The 23155-nt window shown below is 40.6% G+C and overlaps 1 protein-coding gene across 5 annotated transcripts; it reads right to left on the bottom strand.

Annotated features, from left to right (window-relative positions):
- Positions 1–39: 39 nt before the first annotated feature.
- gckr (glucokinase (hexokinase 4) regulator) lies at positions 40–15755 on the bottom strand. 5 transcript variants are annotated; one of them, XM_063466169.1, is made up of 20 exons: positions 15628–15755; positions 10741–10788; positions 10473–10622; positions 10319–10387; positions 10159–10227; positions 9850–9923; positions 9506–9572; positions 9381–9434; positions 9116–9210; positions 8911–9016; positions 8675–8793; positions 6254–6352; positions 5862–5959; positions 5647–5723; positions 3598–3694; positions 3416–3525; positions 2043–2126; positions 1591–1731; positions 1155–1289; positions 40–245 (listed from the first exon to the last, which is right to left on the bottom strand). In XM_063466169.1, the coding sequence occupies exons 1-20, from the start codon at positions 15676–15678 to the stop codon at positions 132–134; spliced, it is 1857 nt and encodes a 618-aa protein (XP_063322239.1). In that variant the 5' UTR covers positions 15679–15755; the 3' UTR covers positions 40–131. The 5 variants fall into 5 exon arrangements, with proteins under 5 accessions (XP_063322239.1, XP_063322240.1, XP_063322241.1 ...); XM_063466170.1 differs by having other exon boundaries at positions 1155–1286; XM_063466171.1 differs by having other exon boundaries at positions 8911–8977.
- Between the last annotated feature and the right edge of the window lie 7400 nt (positions 15756–23155).

Genomic DNA, 23155 nt, shown 5'->3' with positions numbered 1-23155 from the left:
CACTTTTTTTTTATTTACTTATTTTATTTCAATCACATTAAATTAAAATAGAAGTATGTTCATTTAAGAGTGAGATAAAAGTGCTCAAATCTGTGTGTTTTGTATGTAAGATTTTAGCTTAACGGCCTCAGTTACCACATCCACTGAGCCACGGCTTCCCTAACAATTGGCTGCTGCTTCAAATGTGACTCCGCCTCCATGAGTGACCAACCGGTAAGTAAAATGACCAAAGCCAGAGGGACCACCTAAAAAGAGGGAGACAACAGCCGTTTAGTTCCTCTCTCTTCAGTCATTCAGCTCTTTATGTGATGACCTAATCCGTACCAGAAACCAGATCTTTTTTCAACCATGTGGGTCATTCTACATAAAGTAATTTATTCAATTTAATTCACTTTTATTTATATACCGCTAAATCACAACAACAATATAAAGCACTTTATATTATCAGTTAAATACCCTACAATAATACAGAGAAAACAACAACAGTCAGACAAAACCCTATGAGCAAGCACTCAGCGACAGTGGGAAGGAAAAACTCCCTTTTAATGGGAAGAAACTTCCAGCAGAACCAGACACAGGAAAGGGAGGCAATCAGCTGTGTTAGGGTGGGGGTGAGGGGAAGAAGACCAAAGTTAACTTCTAAACATGATTCTTTCTATGTCACAAGCATCTTTGGATCAATGGACAATCTGACGATTAGCAAAATCAAGCAAAGAGATGAGGAGTGCCACAGCAGTTGGCACTTCCCCTCTGAAATGGAGTAAAATGAGTAAAAGTGAATGTGATGTAATCCCAAGAGAAAACTATCACAGGCTGAACAGATAGCAAAGCAACAAATTGTGACGAATGCCTCGGCTCATCCTGAGACCCTCTTCATTATAAGAACTTTGATAAAAACCTCCAACCTATTACACAGAACCAATGAACAGCAATATAGTAGTTTTCACAGCTATAGGCTAATTTCACGAGTGTCAAAATAATATTATTATTTTAAAAAACGGTTGTTTTTAAATTCTAAAATGTGTTTCAACATATGTTTGTAAAGCTTTTTAAAGCACTTACCTATAACTGAAAGAGGTAATGACAAGAAGAAACCTTTTTTAAATCGGGTTTCTGGTACGGATCTGTCAGCAACAGGCACACCACCTCTTTACCTTGGTGCTGTTTCTGGCAAAGCACGTGTGTGTGGTGATGTCAGAGGATGTCATCTCCACTGTCAGCATGTCTACTCGGTAGACTGCCTTTAAAAGAGCTTCCTCACATTTTTCCTCTGGACATGCAGAAAGCTTCTGAAAATAGAATGATTAAGCCTTAATTTACCTCTAAGTTCTAGTCAGTTAAAGTCTTCTTTGCTGAATGTGCTACACGTAAACAGGAAGAAAAGTAAGAAGATGGACTTATTTAAAAAAACAAAACACTTTGTCCTGTGGGTTCCCATCATGTTGTTTATTGGTTACTAATTATGGTATAAGACTAAAAAAAAGGGCATAGTGTGAAAATGGTAGTCAGTAATCATGAAAAGGACGGACCACAAACAGTACACCCTGTAATGCAGTGTTTAAGCTTTGTTAGCGTTTTACATCACAGTACCTGGAGTAAACGCGTGGCCCTGCGGTACAGTTTAGTGTTGGTGACCTGCAGGTCAATCATGTGGTTCTGGTATATCTTCCCCTTTAAGACATGAGCTCCAGTGCTCACAGCGTTCAGCACCAGCTTGGTGGACAGCTCCCGCTGCTCACACAGAAAAGTTATTGATTTTCCTTCCCCTGCATTTATAAAAACCACACTGAGAGGAAACATTAAAGAAAATAACCTGCCATCCAAAATAAGATCTACAGAAGCAAGAAAAATTGAGAATCAATAAAGATGACTTTTTTGACACTCCCTCCTTCCACTGTATTTATCTCTTTATATGGGTGCAAACGTCTCTAAGGAAAGAAGGTGGCAGAAATATAATGGCAGAGCATTTAATATTATGTTATTTCTCATGCTTCAGTGAGTTGTTGGGCTAATGTGTGTCAAAGTGTGTGTGTATACTGTACCATATGCTGCAAGGTCCCTGAAACAAGTGCTTCTTGAGGCCAAGTTATCTTTAGGGTAGATAAACACAGCTTTTGGATGTCGTCCTGCAAAGAAAAGATAAATCAATAGCTGGCTAATACATTACAGTACAGTTGTTATAAAAGTTTGTGAACCTTGATTTTTGTATCAATTAATGCTAATATGTTATCTGATTTTCATATAAGTCACAATTGTAGCCAGACACCATCTGACTACACTATACCCAGACACATTCATGATCACTCATGGTTCAGGCTGGAAGAACTTAGTCAGACGTTTCTATACAATACAAACCCACTAATGTCCCACAGTAAGCTGAACCACGACCAGGCCCTTTTGGTAACCATCAACTTCTGACACGATTCTGGCTTAATATTTGATCAGTCTTCCTGGCAGAATTCATAGAGTTCATTTAAATTGGTAGATTTACTACCACAGACCTGACTTTAAGCACAGCACATTTATGCTGTTAAACTAATCTTTTTTACACCGGGGAAGAAAAACTACGAGTTGTAGTCCATCCAAAACATTCCCTCAAGGAACTCCTGAGACATTCAAGGTTAAAGTACAGGTTTGAGATCAAAGATGTACTGAAATTTCATCCAGGTGTTCCTCAGATGTTCTCGAATTGGAAATGGAAAGGAAAGAGAACCTGAACACATAATGCCTCTAGCAACAACTGTCACTGGCACATCCCAAGTTTGCAACAGAGCACTTGACAGATGAGAAAAAATTTGTTGTGATACCTCAGGGCATGGAAAACCTGTAATTACTGAGGGAACAACTGATTTAACAGTCTATAAACATATTTTAAAGAGGACTTTGAGTGCAGCAGTACATAACCTGAAACAAAATGGCTAATGAAAGAAGAAAATTCATATTTTTAAATGCCAAAATACTGATGAACTGAAATAGTTTTGTAGGTCTGCTACAAAAGCAGAAATGGCTGATGGAGGTTGTTATGCTAAAGAAGGTCTTACAACAGCTTGGCTCATGCTAATGTCAAAGCAATGCAGTTAAACCTTGAACAGGTGTTCGTACATGCAGTGAGCACAGCAGTGTGTGTAAAATCCATCAGTCAGCACTGTGTGTGAAACAAGATTCAAGATTAACGTGTGAACACAGACCTCACTGTAGGCTGAGTGATTGTCAAGTCACTGCCAAAATGAAAAATAGAGCTTAATTTTTAAAATGACACTTAGTTTGGGCTGGACATGTGAAAGCTTTATGTTTAGCATTGAGAATAACAGTGCAGTTTGTGTGTTATTAGTTTAGCTAGATCCTTTCTGTCTCTAATTGTGACTCCATAAAGATCAGACCATAATATTGCAGTTCCAAAACTTCAGACATCTACTTGTTGTAAAGAAGCTGCTGTGTCTCCATCAGCCTGGTGATAAACAGCATGGAGGTTGGGCGTCTTTTCTCTCACTCTGCGGGCCATGTTCCCCACTTCAGTGGCATCATCTGTGGAGAGAGGCTGTCAAAACACTTGCTGCTCCGGAAAAAATCCAAGTTACAAACAAAGCGCCGTCTCACCGGAGTGCGTGTAGATTAGCAGCACAGTGTCCTTATCAGTAAGACTCGGCAGGATCAGATGTAGGAAGTCCTCATGTGCTATGGAGAACTTGGGGCCCTACAGGAAAGACACAGTTTCAGAGAAAACTATGGTATAGCCAGGACCACTGAAGAAGAAGAAGACTGGTATTAGCATCTCTCTGCCCTGTCACATGTTTATAATGAAAGCAAAGGGCAGCGTGGCCTCAGCACAGAACAGAACGGGCAACGATGACAGAAGATGTGGAGCTGAGCTGGAGGTGGGTTGGAAGGTGGTGTGCAGCAATAGCAGCTGTGGAAAGCTGTTCACCGAGGCGTGCCACGGTTCCACTGTTTTGGGGGGGTTTGTATTCTTAGTTAATATTTGACTTTCAGTTTCAGTTTTACTGTTTTTACACTTCAGAGAACTTTGGGGGGGTTTTGTTTGTAGAGACTTTGAATGTTTTTTATGATTTTAGTATGTATTCTAGTTTTTGGTTCTCTCTGTGTTATCCATGTCTGTCACTGTCATGTCTTAGTATTTATTTGTTCAAGGTTAATCTTTATCTATTTAAGTCAGTTTGACTTCCTCCCTTTTCCCTCATTTCTGACTTTCACTCTTCCCTGTTTCACCCGTGTCCTGTTGCCCTAATTCGTGCAATAGGACACGCCTCTCTTTGACGGGGTGTCTACTAATAGTATGTTTCCCCTTTTTTTTCCATTGTGATATTCTTGTGATTCTTCTGGAAGTTTCTTCCTCTTAAAAGGGACTTTTTCCTTCCCACTGTCGCCAAGTGCTTGCTCAAAGAGGGACATCAGATTGTCGGGTTTTTCTCTGTATTAGTGTAGCGTCTTTACCTTACAATATAAACCGCCTTGAGGTGACTGTTTTTGTGATTTGGCCCTTTAAACTGAAATAAAATGAATTGAATTCAACTTTTGTTCTCTTGGACTGCCTCCTTGCCTCCTGTATCTTGGATTTTGGGTCCTTTAATAAGACTTAATGATTCACACAGTTTGCAAAACTGCAGCAGTATGCTATATCACATTTTCCAGTTAAATGTGTAGAAGGATGTCAGATGATGCAGGCTAAGTTTGGCTCTGTTCCTTGCATTCAGATTATTTTGCTAATACACATTTATGACTTGGTGGTGACCTGGTCATAAATGTCAGTAGAAAAACATCTGGAGCCACAAGTTCGGGCTTGTAAGACGAAATACTACCTGGGGATCCGCTGAGGCTGGGATGCTAGGAAATCAAGAGTAAGTCAGAACTAGTCAGTGACAATAGCCCTTTGTACTACCTGCTAGCTAAATTTGTGGCAACAGGCACCTCAGCATGCACTTGCTAGCTGTAATGCTTTAATAAATATGTTATTTTTCTCTGTTTTCTACATTAATCTTGCTCATTTTTTTCCATTATTTTTGTCCTACTCCGACGGGGACACAAAGAAGTGTAGAATGAATTCTTTATTTATGTATCCTAACTGGGGACCTAGATATGGTTCTCTGTTCAACATTCATATTAGCCCATTCATATAATCCCTACCCTGAAACAGGTGAATGCTGGAGCAAACATGTAATTTTATGTCTAAATGACTGATAGAGTGCCCTGTAAGTCCTACCGACACTGATATGAAAATCTAATTAACACCAACAAGCGGTATAATTAAAAAAAAAGATTAAGGAACATTGAGCAGATACAGCAGTGTGTATTTTACTCTAATCCTGCTCTAGTCTCTGGTCTGCAGAGACAGATGTGTCATTGCAAGGTACACAACAAGACCTGGATGTTAATGTTAATTGGATTTTACAGGATTTCAGACATGTTATTACTTTGTGTGGCCTTGTTTCAAACCCACAGACATGTTAGAATAGAAATCTCCATGCTTGCAGTCAGCTGGTAGTGGCAGGATTTCTGTAGAAGAAGAATCTGTGCACTTCACTGTGAATTGATTGAGCATTGTGTGAAATGAAAGATTTGATGCAGTAATTACTTAATCGTTTATCTTTTGTCTAAATAGATGTTATTACATTGTTTTCTTTCACACACCAGTGAAGTTAAGGGACCATCATTGTTATTCAGCTCTCTGTATCCTCCGCTGATGAAGCCTCGAACGTCTTCATAGTCTGTGCCACACAGACACACACACACACACACACACACAGTTTCCATCACTAGTTGCGATGCGAGACATAAAGAAAAAAAGACATTTTCTTTATGGCAGTGTAGTTTGGCTCCTAATGAAGACATCGCACTGCACTTACCTGCACCAAATGTGGGGCTACACTCACTGGCATCAATGAGGCCCAGCAAAGCCAGCGAACCCCAGCCCAGGTAATACACGTGCCTGCTGCACCGCAAACTGAAACACAGCCGGAAGCACATCAGACTGAAACTGCCGACCCGACATGAAAAATGTCACGGGGGGAAGTTCAGAAGCTTTCTCTACTCACAGCAAACAGATTTGAGTATGGCAACATGTCAAGTATCTGTAGTCATTTTTGCTTCTATGCTTTTTGTGCTGATTCATCAACTAATTCAGTTGTCACCTGCACTAACAGCTAGAACCAGTGTGCTGCTATAAATCAACATACTTCGTTTTCTTTGTCAGTGAGTTTCGAGGCGTCAGTTAAAGGTGTCGGATGAGATGTTCTACCTTTGTCCCGCTGCCTCCACCAGAGTAGTGATGCCGTCAGTCTGAGAGTACGTGACATCCAGAGTTCTCTCATATGCCTTCATGTGCTGCAGAACACCACTATTGAACAGACACAAAAACAAAGCACAGATTTTTGTGTCTATCATCATGCCAAACAGATTTTCTTTTCTGTAATGACCTCTAGAGGTCAGCAAAACCCAATAAAACACGCTGTCGTGTCCTCCACTACACATAACAGCTTTTCTGCTTATTCTCAACTTGCTGGTGATCTCAGCTTCAAGGACATTTCAGTAAATTTTCTGTGGGTTATGAGAACATGAGCAGATACTGAATTGATACATGCAACTGACAAGCACACAATGTGAGTTATTGTGAGTAAAGTTGGGTTATGATGGAGACCCAGAAGTAACTGTACATTCTGTCTTTTTATTATTTTATTAAATACACATGAAACTATTTTGGTTTAGCTGTTCTTATATAGTCTTCCAATCACTATCAATCAATCAAAAATGATCTGATTTACTAAATTGTGACAAAGCTCTTATACGTAATTAAACAAATCTATATATCAAAAGCTCTTCTATATTTCTTTAAGTGTATTTTCCATTTACAAGACGTGACCCTAATAGGGATCATAGATTATAATTGTATCCTCTAACACTTAAACTAACAAATGAAGTCTTTTGGATCCACAGATCGCCCCCTAGTGGGTATTTGAAATGTATACGTTTAAGGTATTTTGGCTACATTTTCTGACTCAGACGATGGTGAGCCTGAAGAGACACCAAAGGCTGAATTTACAGCAAAAGCTATCCTTTTATTTAAGCAGGAAAGAAGTCAACTAGGCATGTGTCTAAGCCTAATCTACCTACTGGCTTAGTCCACTAGACAGACTAGTGTTTATTTATACCTAGGTGTGTGTTTATGTCTATCCACTAGAGAAGTGTTTCCCAACCACTGTGCCGCGGCACATAGGTGTGGAAGATTATCTGGTTCCACCTGATTAGTACTCTAAGCCAGCGGTCCCCAACCTTTTTTGCACCACAGACCGGTTTATGTCCAACAATATTTTCACGGACCGGCGTGTCGCGGACAAATACAACAAAATAAAACCAGTAGCGCTGACAAAAAAAGAAGATTTATTCATAACACACAGGAAAAGACTCAGGGAAACCGAGTTAGCGATAAAAACGACAACAAAATAACGATAAAAACCTATAAAAACCCTGAAAACCATAAATTTCACACCCGAGCCTCGACTCTCACAGCCCGGTACCAAACGACTCACGGACCAGTCTCTGGCCCGGGGGTTGGGGACCGCTACTCTAAGCGACTGGCGTGAATAATGGGCAGAACAATTACATTCTCCTCCACTAGAGGGCAGTACAACTACCTGCTGTAATTGAATGGGTTGCCAACTGCCAGTAAAACAGAAGGAGATCAAGAAGAAATTACGTAATAGTGAGACGATGCAGCGCATAATAGCAATAGATAAATATTTGAAAAGAAAAAGTAACCAGTCTGACCAGGGTCCTGGAGAAAACTCCGACCCAGATGAAGGCCAAAGCATGAGTGCTGATCAGAAGAAAGCAAAAAAGGTATACTGGGGACAAACTGAGCCAATTCCGCTATGCCTGGTGTGAGGGGAAAAATTATCAATATGCTTTTTGTGATATTTTTCTTTGGTGGTGCGGTTCTGAAACGCTGCACTAGATGGACTAGGCCTAAACATATTGAAACCCAATGCTTACACGTAGTCCAAAATGTATGCTCACTTAAAGCTTACACGCTGTATGTTATTTATGTGGTCTGTGTATTTGATCGAAATCTATTGTTTCATTTCTTTGCAACACAGGAAACTTCCATAAACATAAACTGTCAAACAAATAACACAGACTCAGGAATTTCTAGCAGATGAGAAACACGGCAGTTCATCCCCACGCCCCGAGGCCTAAGGAAGGCTTTAATATGTAACGGGTAATATATGAACCAGTGGCACCGTCATCTAAATCCTCACTTGTAGGCCACTTTGAAGTAGGTATACAGTGGTCCCTCGCTTTAACGCGGTTCACTTTTCACAGCCTCGCTGTTTTGCGGATTTTTTGGGGGCAATTTTGCATGCTGGGTTTTTTTTTTTTTTGACAGCACATTGTGTTCTGCGTCCTGATTGGCTGTAGACCATTGTCAATCAATCTCCTCCGTGCCGTGTCTCCTGTACAGTACAGAATGCATTCAGCTTGTCAAATTTACATAAATCATTGGTCGCTAGCAGTGTGACTCTGAAGTGCTGTACTGTATGTTTGTAAGTTTTCTGTCCCTTTATCTAATCTTGTGGCACACTTGCAACAGCAACATGCCAAGAGTTAGCATGTTCATGACATTACATGGCGTATGACACATGACATATGTCTTCCAGCTTACTTATGTGTGATAGGTGTGTTGGAGAAAGTGGCAGCATGAGCAGCAGAGAAGGCAACTTCCAGGAGAATCTTAGTTGCACTGCCTCCCTTCATCCTGGAGGACCCACTGATGGCTTCTGGCTGAACAGACACACACAGTCACCAGCCAATCATAAACACACCGCTCACTTACTTTTTTGAATATAAATGCACATCGACCGTAATGTGTAGGACATCAAGTTCAAAAGGTGCAAGTACCCCAACTGCTGGGTTAATGAGGAAGGCCTTCTGGCTTTTTGCAAGTTCTTGCATTCTTTGTACCACACTGTGAAACGTGAAGGTACAGTCTTGTATGGGCTCATCTCTACATACATAAAGACAGTTTGTTTCAAAGACAAAATGGATATTTATTCACAACTTATCACATATCATACATTCATTGCAAATATTTAAAGTCCTGTACCTGGCCTGATGTGCAGGGTTGAAGCCAACCAGCACAGGTGTGTAGACTTCAGGGTGCTGCAAGCAGAAATCCAGCTGCCCTGCCACAAATGGAGCCTATGGGGGCAGAAATCGCACACACAAGAAGTTAAATGGTTGTGAACGCCAAAACTCAAAGGTTGATCTCGAGTTACCTGCAGATTGAATTGTTTCTCAGGTATGAGCAAGGTAAACCTTATTTGCTATACACTATTCAAACTCTGACCTCAGAGCTGAGGCTGACTTACAGACAGTCCACAGGAAATGCCAATGAACAAGACTCGCTTCTTTCCCTCACACACCTGCAGAGAACAACATGCTGTGGTCAAAATGCTCACAAAACACAAGATAAACACTCCAGGATGTCCCAGACCTTCTTCAGACTGAGCACGCCCAGTCTGGGGTCGTCTTCGGGAGCCTCTTGGGAGGAAAGCAGAGCTCTGAGGACATGAGCATAAAGGAAAAGTGACAGCATGTAATCATAGAAGGAAAGACAAAGCACATTCTTGCTCTTCTAAAATGAAAAGTTGGACTCTTAAGTCATAAAATTACACTTTTATTATTTTTGCTGAAAGCTTTCTAATGTTCGCTAAAGCCACCAAAAGCTACAGTTCATACCAGAACATGTATGTGTGCGTATGTCAGGGTAATTACAGGATTTTAATCAAGCAAACAAATTGCTGCTGGTTATATTGTGTTTACACAACCCCAACTCACCTGTCTCCTCCTGCAATGATGTATGAATACACTTTACTTTGGTTCAGCTGACTCAGTGCTTTGTTGAAGCCTGACTAACAACACAAACAGACAATAAACACACAATACAGGAAGCATTTTTTTTCCATGAGCAAGAGAGATCTGATCACATAATTTAATTAAGAGCCATTTTTCTCATATTACTGGCAGGGTCTGTTTCGTTCTGCTCTGGCTCACTGTGCACTTGATTTTCCATTATGAACGTTCAAGTAACTGATACGCTTTCCAGAAGCCTGAACAGCGCAGAGAGTATTTTGGTACAACTTTTACCGAGATCAGGAAAGCCAGCCGACCAGAAGTGCCACAACCGCTCATCACAACACAGCTCTCCTGAGGATCCTGTTAAAGACACAGAAGGCACAATAGCCTATGACCGACTGACCGACGCAAATACAGATCCAAATATTGAGGGAGGAGAAAAAAAAGGCACCTTAATTATGACCTCCACCCTTTTAGCAACCTCCATTAAGGTTTTCACCACTCGGTCACTCAAAAGCCTCTGAAAATGAGATTTAAAGAAAGAAATTCTCAAAAGGAAATTTTGAGAATACATTTTCCCATCATGAAGGCTAGTACTGATATACCTGGTAGGTCGTTCCTGCCTCTTCCTGGAACATCTGGGAATCACAAACTTGTAACATCTTCACAATGCTATAGGCCGAAGCTCGGTCGATGTCACGTGTCAGGGGGTTAGACTTCTCTGAAACAGGAAGTGAAGGCTCATAATCTGCGGACTAAGAAACAACAAATTAGACTGACGACTAACTGACTTCTATCTTTGAAAAGTGAATCCAACATGAAAAAAATTGCATCATTTTGAAGGACCACCAAAGCGCGATCGCTGTGACTGACCTCAGGCTTATATAACGATGAGAAAAATGGCCCTCTGCCTTGACCTTCCTGATGAGTTTATGAGTTCAAATCAATCATTTCAGCTCATGGTGTATAAAACATGTTCATTTTATACATGCCGGTCAGTCTCAGTGTCACAGTGTCCTCATTGACTAACAACCTGTGATTAATAAGTTGTTAGCAGTTTCACAATCTCTTCTGCCTCATGCTGGTCACATCCAGTTTTCAAACAGCAAGATGGCGGCGGTAAAAGTTCTCAGCACTAAGCTTCAAAACAGGACTTTTATAACTTTTATAACTTTAAAAAAGGTGACCAAGTAGTTAGGTCCATCTTTTATACGGTTTATTGCGTACCTAGAATAAATAGATGGCATGAAGCAAACTACGTTTACCTGAGCTAGCATAAAATGAATGAAGCAAGTAAGATCCAGCAGTCAACTACTTTAGCTAGCATAAAGTAGCTAACATGAAGCAAGGATGAGCCAAATGGGGAAAACTTAAGGTTGGTTACCTTAGCTAGAATAAATACTGTAAAATGGCTAAATTATTCATCTGACTCTGTCCTACAGTGCTGTGAAAAAGTATTTGCTCCTTCCTTGATTTCTTATATTTCCCACATTTGTCACATTTACTTGTTTCAAGTCATCAAACAAATTTTAATATTAGACCACTCAACTAAATGCAAAATGTAGTTTTTAAATGATGATTTCATTAATTAATGGAATAAAGCCATCCAAAGCTACCTGACCCTGTGTAAATAAATGCGCCCTCCAAATTTAGTAACTGGTTGCATCACCCTTGGCAACAAGAACTGCAATCAAGCATTTGTGATAACTGGCAATGAGTCTTTTCCATCATTTTGCGGAATTTTTTTTAATCCAGCCACATCTGAGGTTTTTAAACATCAAGGGTCTCTTTAAGGTCATGCCAAAGTATCTCAATAGTCCATACTTTGGCTTCAAATCATTGTCTTGCTGCATGATCCAAGCGTGGATGAGCATCAGGCCATGAACTGATGGTTGGACATTGTCTTTCAGGATTTTCTGGTAGAGAGCAGAATTCATGATTCCATCAATTACAGAAAGTCATCCAGGTCCTGAAGCAGCAAAACAATACCACACCATCACACTACCACCACCAAAAACATCTCAGTATGATGTTCTCTTTATGAAATGCTGTGTTAGTTTTACAAGAGATGTAAGAGGACTCAAACCTTCCAAAAAGTTCAGCATTTGTCTCGTCAGTCCACAGAATATTATTCCCAAAAAATCATCAAAATTTTGTTTTTTTGGTAAATGTGAGGCGAGCATTTGTGCTCTTTTTGATCAGCAGTGGTTTTCACTGGTTTGGAAGTCTTGATTTTTGACCGTTCTCCTTATTGTTGAATAATGACCTCTGACCTTAACTGAGACGAGTTAGGCCTGCAGTACTTTAAATGTTGGTCTGGGTTTTTATGATCTCCTGGATGAGTCATCAACGCACCCATGGAGTAGTTTTGGTCAACTGGTCACTCCTGGGAAGGTTCACTACTGTTCAAAGTGTTTGTGGATAAGGGCTTTCACTGTGGTTTGCAAAAGTCCCAAAGCTTTAAAAACGGCTTGGTAATCCTTTCTATATGGATAGAGATCAGTAACTTTGTTTCTAAGCTTTTTATTTAGATTGTGGCTTCTTCAGTTTGTCTGTTTAAGTGATTTCTTGATTCATCAGGTCTGTCAGTAATCAGGCCTGGGTGTTGCTAGTGAAACTGAACTCAGCTTTCCAAACAATGTGGTTAATCACAGTAAATTCATGATTTGACAAGGGGTGGGGAGTAGAGCTGGGCGATATGACCCAAAATTCATATCTCAATATTTTTTAGCTGGATGGCGATATACGATATATATCTCGATATATATATTTTTTAAGCCATAAGGTAAGAACAAAAAGAGAGTTCTTAGTCAAAGCTGTGTCCCAGATGTCACACAGGCACTTTTATTAACATACAGGGTAGATGTACATGAAGAAATTACTCAAAAATAAATAATAATGCTCCATAAATAAAAGAAACACAATGTTGTTTTTGTGCATAACAAAAAGCTCACAATTGTGCAGTCAAAATGTAAACTAAAAGACGCTGAGCATAATAACAAAGAGACAGATTTCACAGCTGCTCTATTCCCAAGTTCTACTGCGTTACTGACAGCCTTGAGTTTGAAATCCTCTTTGTAACCATGTCTCTTAACAGGTGCCATTTATGGTTCTTATACACACACAATACGGTAATGTTACGTTGAAGCACAGTACGTATCACTCCACGAGGCTCCACTACAGTAGCCGTAATGCTCCGACAATCCATCAAGTGGTGTGGCTCCGTAGCTTACCAAAGTCGTACTAAAACATTTTTTGACAGATTGCTGAGCGCCCTGTACCACATAAAATCGGTTCGTGGTCAGTAAGCACAACCAGAATTCATACATAAGGTGCACTGTCGATTTTTGAGAAAATGAAAGGATTTTAGGTTAACCGTCGTTAGCGCGATTAGCTCGTTAGCGCGGTTAGCTCGCTAACACGTTGACGCCGTCCAGCCCCACGCACGGGGCGATCCGCGGTAACTCGTTAACGGAGATTTGCTGTGTCCATCTTGTCGTTGCCTGCAGGTGAAGCTATGGGGGAGGGGGAGTTGTGTTCAGTGAAGGAGAGGCGAGGCCCAGTAACGCAGCGTAGAGACAAAAATGGACGAAAGAGAGGCAAACTTGCGGCTCCACAAGTATAATTATAACCAATGTTCCCTCTAAGCTGCGCACGTGCGCAATTGCGCACTGCTGGCACGGTCTCTGCGCACAGAAAATCTGTGTTGCGCACAAAAAAATCTAACCTGATTTGAAATTAAAATTAATACTTTAACAATTCTGTTTTGCAGTGTTAGTCAATAAGTGACTGGCTGCTCCTGTATGGGATTAGAACAATGCCACCTTATCCCATAGTCCAGCCAATAATGCGATTTACATTCGTATATACGCAGCTAATCAACGTGGTTGACAGGCTATGACAGCGTCCTTATGTGCGACACCGGTGTTTTAGCTAGCAAAGCGGCGTGGCTGATGTGGAGTGAAGCCACGTTAATGACAACGTGTACAACCATTGGAGATGTGAGCAGGACAGACGGAACAACTGACGGGAAAAGTGTGGACTTTATACCAGTTTTTAAATTGTGTTGATCGGCCACGTAAAACCAGAGTTATGATAAAAATCTATGCAATGTTTGGTTTTCTTCCTGAATACTATCGTTGTTTATATTTACTGCGGGAAGAAACGGTAAAAACGGCGTTTTATAAGGAAAACGCTCGAAAGCACTGTCCGCCTGTGAGCAAAAACAAACTCCACCCCCTTTCCTATTCGTCCAAAAAAGTACCTTGTCGACCAATCAAAAAAAATGATATGGCAACGTGACATCTAGTTGTTAAGAAACGGGGGGAAGTTTTAGGAGTGACGGTGGTGTTTTAGCGCAAATCTTGTGTAGTTAGTGTGTAGTGTAGTTTTTGTTGTGTGTGTCAGAACAATGAGGCGACTGCTGAATGTTACATTTGTTACAGCAGTGATACATTTGTTGTCAGGCCTGCAGATATCAGGCTGTTGTTCTCCTTTATCTCATAGTGGACAGAAATTAATTTTTGGAGTGGCACAAATAATTTGTGTGGCATCAGACTTGATGCAGAACAGCTGATTGTTCTGTAAATAGTTTGAAATGTTTATTTAAAAACACCTTGGCTGCATTTAAAAAAGTAGCTGCAAAAAACTTTGTTGTTTGCAAAACTCAGTTACTCTTTTTTAAAGAAGTAACTATATAATTAATTGCCCAGCATTGGTCATTATATACTGTATTTTGCAGACAGAGTTACAGGACTCTCTCCCAGACCACAGACTCATAATACAAGTCAGAGCTTTATTTAAAAAAAAAAAAAAGAAAGTTGTGTTTTCAAAATTGGTGTTCAAGTAAATTTTTACTTCCAATAGTGTTAATATACTACACAGGTCATGAACAAGATTTTTTTTTACATTTTCATTGTAAGTGGGCTAAAGCAGTTAATTAAAAGTAGTCTAACATAAATGTAAATGCTGTAATTTGATTATTTTAATAAACCATGTAACTTGGATGGATTCGATGCTGGCGTGACCACATTGCACACGTCTGATGTTGCTCACAGTGGTCCAAGGGATCGCTCAGGGAGTTTGTGTGTTCGCTCAGACACGTGAAAAATTAGAGGGAACATTGATTATAACGTAACATATACTATATCGATATAAACGATATTGTCACATCTTATCTCTCGTATGAAAATATATCGATATTTTTAAAAAACTCGATATATCGCCCAGCTCTAGTGGGGAGGTAATTAGTTTTCTTTTTTCACACATGACCAAGTAGATTTTGATATGTTTTCCCCCTTAAATAAATAAAATCATCATTTAAAAACTGCATTTTGTATATTACTTACGTTGTCTGATACTGAAATTTGTTTGATGATCTGAACTAAGTGTAACAAATATGGACTTGCTTGTTTGTGATTTCTGTCATCATTTACTGCATTTTTCTTAATTGATTTAAATGAGGTATTGATTAAACCGAATGCCAAAGTTTTACTGTATTTTTACTGTAAGAATATGAACACACAGTGCATATTTACACTATACACTGCACGCCAGAGTCTCCATTATTTGATAGTTTAAAAGTTAGCAACCCTAATCAAGACTTTTGCACAATAATGTATCAAACCAAATCCTGTCTGTAGCTATACAAAATATTTACCACTATATTTACTGTCAAAAGCGGTGTTAATCTTCTCATCTAACTCTTTGCAGGAAAAGAAATCACTTCCCTAAACAGTCCGTCGATTTCTACAAACTTACTTCCCATTGATGTAAAGTGGAAACACCATAAGTCCAGTCTAATCCTGCCATTGTCCACTTTATCTGGCAAAAATGGTCACTGGTAACGATTTGCAGAGAAAACAGAAACTGCGAGCGAAAGGGGGAAGTGGGCGGGACCTGATTTAACTTCCCTCAACTTCCAGGTCGGCGACTGAAAAGTGACAACGAATGAGAATGAAGAATGCCGTTGATTGACACATGACCTGGTAGTAAATATAATAGAGGGTCACCCAGGCAACCGCAGCTTGGAAAGTCCGCCGTCAGCTTCAAAGCGACGCGTGAGGAACGAATCGCTTCGTGTGTGGAGGCAGCTACAGTCCTAACAAACGCTCCAGCCTGTGTCTGTTTGTTTACAGCATCTCAGAATAAAAACCACAAAGGGCACCGCTCTGTCTGTAGTAGCAAAGTTCACCTATTTGACCTTTGAGACCAGGAAAAGGGAAACACACACAGGTCGTGTCCAAATTCATGGGCTGCATCCTCCTGAGGACCGGACCTTCGCAATCTAAGTGGGCCGGGTCCTCAGACGGTCGGGTAGGCCGGAAGTAAACGGCAGTGAAATTGGACGGTCCAGCCTTCTGATTAACGTCACCGCTGTCTCGGTGGAGTTTAATAAACTCGGCCGTCTGCTCCTTGCTATATAAAATATAACAGGACACTGGAGTAAATTCTCGACCGTCTCACACTTCTGTTTAATCAGTTTTCTGTTTGACGTTTAGTCAGCTGTATAAAAACCAAGGAGGAACCCACTCGGGGGATTAATAAAGTTTTATTTTATCTAATCTAATCTATTAACTTTAATCTCAGCCAAACCGATTTACTCACAAAGAAACAAAACACTGTAAAAGCCCAACAATAGCATTTTTAGGTTGTCTCAGGTTATATTTCATGATTATACTTATATACTACGTTTAACCCGAGTAGCGAAAGTCCGCGGTGATCTGAAAATGATGTGCCGGGAGTTGTGCCGTTCTCGGCGGCTTCAGTGACCCTCGAGCTCCCGGCTCACTATCGAGCTGGTGGGTAGCAGGCGTCTCCGAAAACGTCGAAGCACTTTTCCAAATATACGATATCTTGATAAACCGAGCAGATATTTGATGTTTACACAGCTACTTTCTCGCCTGAAAATATGTTAAAAGTTTACTTTGTGACCCAGAAAAATTAATAAGAGTAATTTTAAAACGTAGTACCGGCCGCCATTACCGGAAACTAGAGTTTGGCTGGGCCGCGCTATGAATTCTGGGATATGATGGGCAAAGAAGGATACATCAGACCCATCCTCAAATTCGGAGAAAATGAGGACCCATTTGTCGGCTGCATTCGGAGCAGCCTATGAATTTCGCTGTGACGTAATCGGTCTACAAATGCGGCCTCAGGAGGAGGCAGCCCATGAATTTGGACACGACCACAATCACCACTATGAGCACCTGTGTGTTTATCTGGCAAATGTCATTCCTGAAAATAAAGTGTAGCCGTCTCTCTTTAACGGAACCAACGATCAAACATTTCCGATCCCTGGTTTTAAATCATGCTGCCACAGTAGCAGTTGGAACATGGAGATCAAACTGAAAGCTCAGCATTAGAAAGTCCTTGATCTCAGCTCCGAGAGTGCTGGCGCAGTTTAAATAAGAACCTCTTCTTCCATCATTATCCAACATGCTTTTCAACCCTACGGCGTACCAAAAGACCCAACTGATTCTCAGCAGTGTGAAAATATTTACACCACAGCAGATTGTGGAGTCTAATATATTTCATCACTCCTCCAAACTCCCACCAGTCTCTCGTGGCTGCCGGCTAATTGCTGTCAGCGACACTGCAGAGAGGACATTTTTCACATCATGTTCCATCAACAAAGAAAAGACTAATGTTATTTCTCCTCGCACTTCATAAATCGTGTCGCCTCTTTTCTCTCTCTCTCCTACATGAAATAAATTTGAATTTTCAGTGAAGGCCTGTGACTTTGTAGTGATGCATTTGTACTTCTCATTAATGGCTCACACTGTTTATTAAAGATACCAGACATCTGAAGCACAGTTTGACTCAATCAAATATGACTCAGTCCAACACCAGAGCTGTGCGTGGGACTCTGTGGGAAGTCACAACCAGGACATATCTCCACATTAGTTTGTTGGCGGCACCAACTCAGGATATTGAGGGGTAAAACCACAACTACAAACAGCAGAGCTCAGCTGCTGTTTGGAAAAACAGGATTACGTGATTTGATACAATCAGGTAATTTAATCTAGTTTTTTATCTGGATCAATCCTCCAGTTTCTGTTGTTTAAATTATTTAAATCAGATAAGGATTACTTTGATCCAAAATATTAGGAGTACTCTGATCCCAGCAGAGGGCTGGATTCAGACTGGATTACAAAGGAAACGTGAAATAAAAACTCAAAATGTTCTCAGCAAACGGTGTAAAAAATAGTGATGCAATTCTCTTAACTCTAACTTTCTACACTGCTCAAAAACGTACACTTTGAAAATACATTAGCTCTAAATCGGGAAAAATCATGCTGGATATCTATACCGCTGTGAACTGTGTAATAGAATGAAAGATGCCACATTGTTTGATGGAAAGTATCAAACTACAGGGCATTCAAAGATACTAAAAAAATCAAAGTGAAAAAATGATGCAGCAGGTTAGTCCATTTTTTAGGAATTTCATTGCAGGAACTTAAAATGTTAATCAGTAGTTTGTATGGCCCCCACGTGCTTGTATGCCTGCCTGACAACAGTGGGGCATTCTCCTAATGACACAGCGAATTGTGTCCTTAGGGATCTCCTCGCAGATCTGGATCCACTGAGCTCTTGGACAGTCTTTGGTTATACCTAATGGCTCTCAGGGTGTCGTAGCTTAGCTTGTAAAGGTCTGTGTGTCACTCCATGGATATGCCTCCCCAGACCATTACTGACCTACCACCAAACTGGTCATGCTGAACAATGTTACAAGCAGCATCTCAACAGCTTCTCCAGACCGTGTCACATCAGTCACAAGTGCTCAGGGTGAACTTTAACTCATGTGTGAAAAGCACAGGGCACCAATTTCAATTCAGTTTATTTATACAGCACCAAATCACAACAACAGTTGCCTCAAGGTGTTTTATATTATAAGGTAGACCCTACAATAATACATACAGAGAAAAACCCAACCATCATATGACCCCCTATGAGCAAGCACTTTGGCAACAGTGGGAAGGAAAAACTCCCTTTTAATAGGAAGAAACCTCCAGCAGAACCAGGCTCAGGGAGGGGTAGCCATCTGCCAGGACTGGTTGGGGTAATCTGCTAAAAAAAATTGTTGCCTGTCCCATTTGGTTCTTTAGCCGTCAGAATTGTTGTCTGAAGGCCAACAAAGATACCCAACGGATTTACTTTACCGAGTAAAGTAAATCCAACCTGCCGGGACTGGTTGGGGTAATCTGCTAATTCTGGTATTCTGTGGCAAATGTCAGTCATCCTCCACGGTGCTGGGCAGTGACCAGGGTCCACTAGAGGACATTGGGCCGTTAGGCCACCTTCATGAAGTCTGTTTATGATTGTTTGGTCAGAGACATTTACACCAGTAACCTGATGGAGCTCATTTTGTAGCTCTAACAGTGCTCATCCTGTCCCTCCTTCACAAAGGAGCAGATATCGGTCCTGTTGATGGGTTAAGTACCTTCTCTGGTCCTGTCCAGCTCTCCTGGAGTAACTGTCTGTCTCCTTGAATCTCCAACATGCTCTCGAGACTGTGCTGGGAGACACAGCAACCCTTCTGGCAATGGTATGTATTGATGTGCAATCCTGGAGGAATTGGACTGCGTGTGCAACTTCTGTAGGATCCAGGTATCGCCTCATGCTACCAGTAGGGACACTGACCCTATCAAAATGCAAAACTAGTGGAAAAAAAATAGTCAGAAAGGATGAGGAGGGAAAAAATGTCAGTGGTCTCCAGCTGTAAAACCATTCCTGTTTTAGAGGTCTCATTGTTATCCCTCTGGTGCCCCTGTGGTTCATTTCATTAACATCAAAGCAACTGAAACTGATTAACAACCCCCACTGCTACCTAAATAACCAGTTCAATATCCCAGAAGTTTAACTGTGAGCATTGTGGTAAAGTCGAAACATGCAAGTTTTACACTACATGCTTTCTGAGGTTCTGATCTCTGATAATTAATGAATGTAAAAAAGTCTCTTAAGAAATTCACTAGTTTTGCATTTAGCTAGGAGTGAAGACGTATTCTCTGGAGAGAAGAATAATCTGGGTTTGATGGTTGTCAGAACGGTATCTGTCTGATTGCAGTGTGCCAAGTGTAAAGTTTGGTGGAGGGGATATAATGGTGATGGGCTTTTTTGTTTTCAGGAGTTGGGCTCAGCTCCTTAGTTCCAGTGAAAGGAACTCTTAATGTTTCAGCATACCAAGACATTTTGGACAATTTCATGATCCCAACTTTGTCGGAAAAGTTTGACCCCTTCCTGTTCAAGCACGACCGCGCACCAGCACACAAAGCAAGGTCCATAAAGACATGGATGAGTGAGTTTGGTGTGGAAGAATTTGGCTGGGCTGCACAGAGTCCTGACCTCAACCCAACAGAAAACATTTGGGATAAATCAGAGTGCAGACTGTGAGTCAATCCTTCTTTTTTAGATTTTTTGTGGCATTTTTGATTTATTAGACAGTGAAACAGTGAAGATAGACAAAAAAGCAGGGAAGATATGCTGCAAAGGGTATCTTTGCTGCAAAGAGTGCATACTGATGCTAAATGAAGAGAAATTTGTAACTTGGATTTTCAGCTTTTTTACTTGAACGCAGGCTGGCATGTGGTTGCCTGCTCACCAACTGAGCTAAACTGGCACCAGAGTCGGGCCTTCTTGACCTCATAAATGTACTTCTGAACGAATGGTCAATGGTTCCCATAAACACGGACTTAAGCCTTGTGGAAAGCCTTCCCAGAAGGCTTGAAGCTGTTATAACTGCAAAGGGGGAGCGACATCATATTTAACCCTGTGGATTAAGAATGGTACTGATAATTTGGATTTGGTAATTCCTAGAAGTCTTGACTAGACTCATTTTAATTCCTGTGTCTTTAGGATTTCCCTCTCTAAAACCCTATTTACTTTTCACTGTCCAACTTCCAGATGCCTGCCAAAGAGCAGCCATTGCAACTCATTGTGTGATCGCTTGCTAGCTGTACTTCCTGGTGTGCTGTGCCTAGCAGATGACTTTAAGAAGGAATCCATGAGCTCGTCACTAAAGATGAAAAAAAAAAAAACCCATAATGTAGAGCAGTCTAAACTACAAACATTTACCATTTAAAACTTTGGCCATATTTTTGTTTGAACATCTAACAGTGTGAGGTGCTTTTGGCTGTTCTGTTATTTCCCAAGAGGTCACCACAGCAGATGAATCCACATGTTTGATTTTGCACAGATTTAATGGTGCTGTCCTCCCATTTTCCCAGGCTTGGGACCACCATCGGGAGTATACCAGGTTGTGACCACTGATGCTAGGGTTATGTTTCCCAGACTAAAACTGGATTTCTTTCATGTGTAAGGTGTGAATGGCGTAGTGTAAACAACTACACCACAGAGCCATCTAAGCATCAGACAGTGTAGCATTATAAATATGCCAAAAAAATATGTCCTGCTTCAGTCCTTGTTCAAGACTCGCATCCTTTTTGCTTTTACTCTCGGATAGTCCTATTAATATTAAATTAAATAACCCCCACAGCAAACCTGTGTGATGTGGCAGAGGTCACATTACAAACAGGGTTGGGAGAACAGGAAGTTAATGAGGAGCCACCAGTTCATTTTTCCCTTGGGCCACCCTATCAGGTTAAAAAATATAGATTTGTTCTGCTGCATATTTTTGTGAATAGTAGAAGTTCAATTTGGTTGCCAGATAGATAATTTACTTCTCAGATAAACAGTCTTAAAGGAACAGGGAAGTGTCAGAGGCTTTATTTCACACACTTAAACTAAAACTAACTCAATTTTAATTTGTAGGAACCCAAGGATCAGTGGTCAGTCAGAGCTGACTCTTTAATTAACCTAACTGATAATGATCTTTCCCCACAGAGCTGGAAACAGATGGTGAAGGAGGCAGAAATGCACAGGACACTATTACATTTCTTTTTCTTGCAGGACAAAAACAGCCTTCTAGTCTATCCAGGTCTCTCTTTACTGTCTTGAATTGGCACAAATCTAACATGCCACTTAAACTGTAAATGTCTGCATTTGTGTCTGTGGTGGCCGAGCAGAGAAGCAGCTGTGCTGCATTTTTCACAAACTGAACACAGCGTCCCCACTGAATGAATCAGCAGCAGACTCGTTGACCAGCTGATAACAGTGTCTGAATTTGTACATCCTACAGTCTGAGGAAATCAAGCACAACGTGTCTTGTTCTCTTCTTACCTCAGCTGCTGAGTACAGTCAATTTCCTTCTATGTCTGCTCATATTGTCTCTCAGCAACTACAGGATGTTTACTCGGGCTTTCAAAACCAACATCTTTTCGAACCTGTTCACAGAAGCACCTCGTAAATAGTAAATACCTATTCACCTGAGCTAACCCCTGCATTCAAAACAGAGGGGTTAGCTCAAGGTCAGTGTGCACTGTCTGACTGCAGTAGGCAGCGATTCACTGCCCACTGACCTTGGCAGCAAACCATAAAAGGCCCTTCGATTTTGAAGAAGCTGCAGGATCTCCTTCTCATCATACTTATTCCCAGTATAGTTCTTAATTCTTGACAAATCATCCACCCCGGAGGAGCAAGAAAGCCATCAACACGTAAGTGGCTCTTCATATTATCAACCATAAAACCCTGGAAGAGAAAATTGTTCGTCTGGAGTGTGGAGGGGAAAACATGTTGTTTCTTGGAGCTCTGCTGTAATTTCTTGTGTGACATTGTCACCAAGTCAAATACAAACCAGTGTCGGGTACTGTAGAACCTCCCTGAATTATAATACAACGTTCTTTATTTAAAATACTTTTTATGGATGTCTCCTCTCTAACTTTGCCTTTTTTTCTTCAAGTTCAATTAGGAGCCAATGGAATGAAAGCAAGATGCACTTTTGCAATTAAAAAAACAGTTTCAAACTGCTTCTGTAAGGCAAACAGAACAAGTATGAAATGATCAGCTATGGCTGTAGATTTACATCCACAAAAGGTGTGTCTCTATTAGATGTGCATTTTTTTCAGACATCTCTCTCTTGGCATTTAAGAGGTTTACATTTTATACAGTCATCCTGAAATATTGGTATATTTAAAAAAGATATAGTGCTACACAAAATAAACCTTTACTTTATTCTTCACTATAGTACAAAGAGAATTATGATGCTTTTTTATTTTTTTACTTTTTTTTTTACTTTTTTATTATTATTGTACGGTCCTTACAATATAAAACACCTTAAGGTGACTACTGTTGTGATTTGGTGCTATATAAATAAAACTGAATTGAACTGAATTGAATTTACACACTGACACCTCGAGTTATTGTTGGTTTTGCCTTAATCGGAGACTTTATT

This window comes from Pelmatolapia mariae, linkage group LG23, assembly GCF_036321145.2.
Source record: "Pelmatolapia mariae isolate MD_Pm_ZW linkage group LG23, Pm_UMD_F_2, whole genome shotgun sequence".
Lineage (NCBI taxonomy): Eukaryota > Metazoa > Chordata > Actinopteri > Cichliformes > Cichlidae > Pelmatolapia > Pelmatolapia mariae.
The sequence above is the reverse complement of the archived record's forward strand: the minus strand, read 5'-3'. Positions and strand labels throughout refer to the sequence as shown.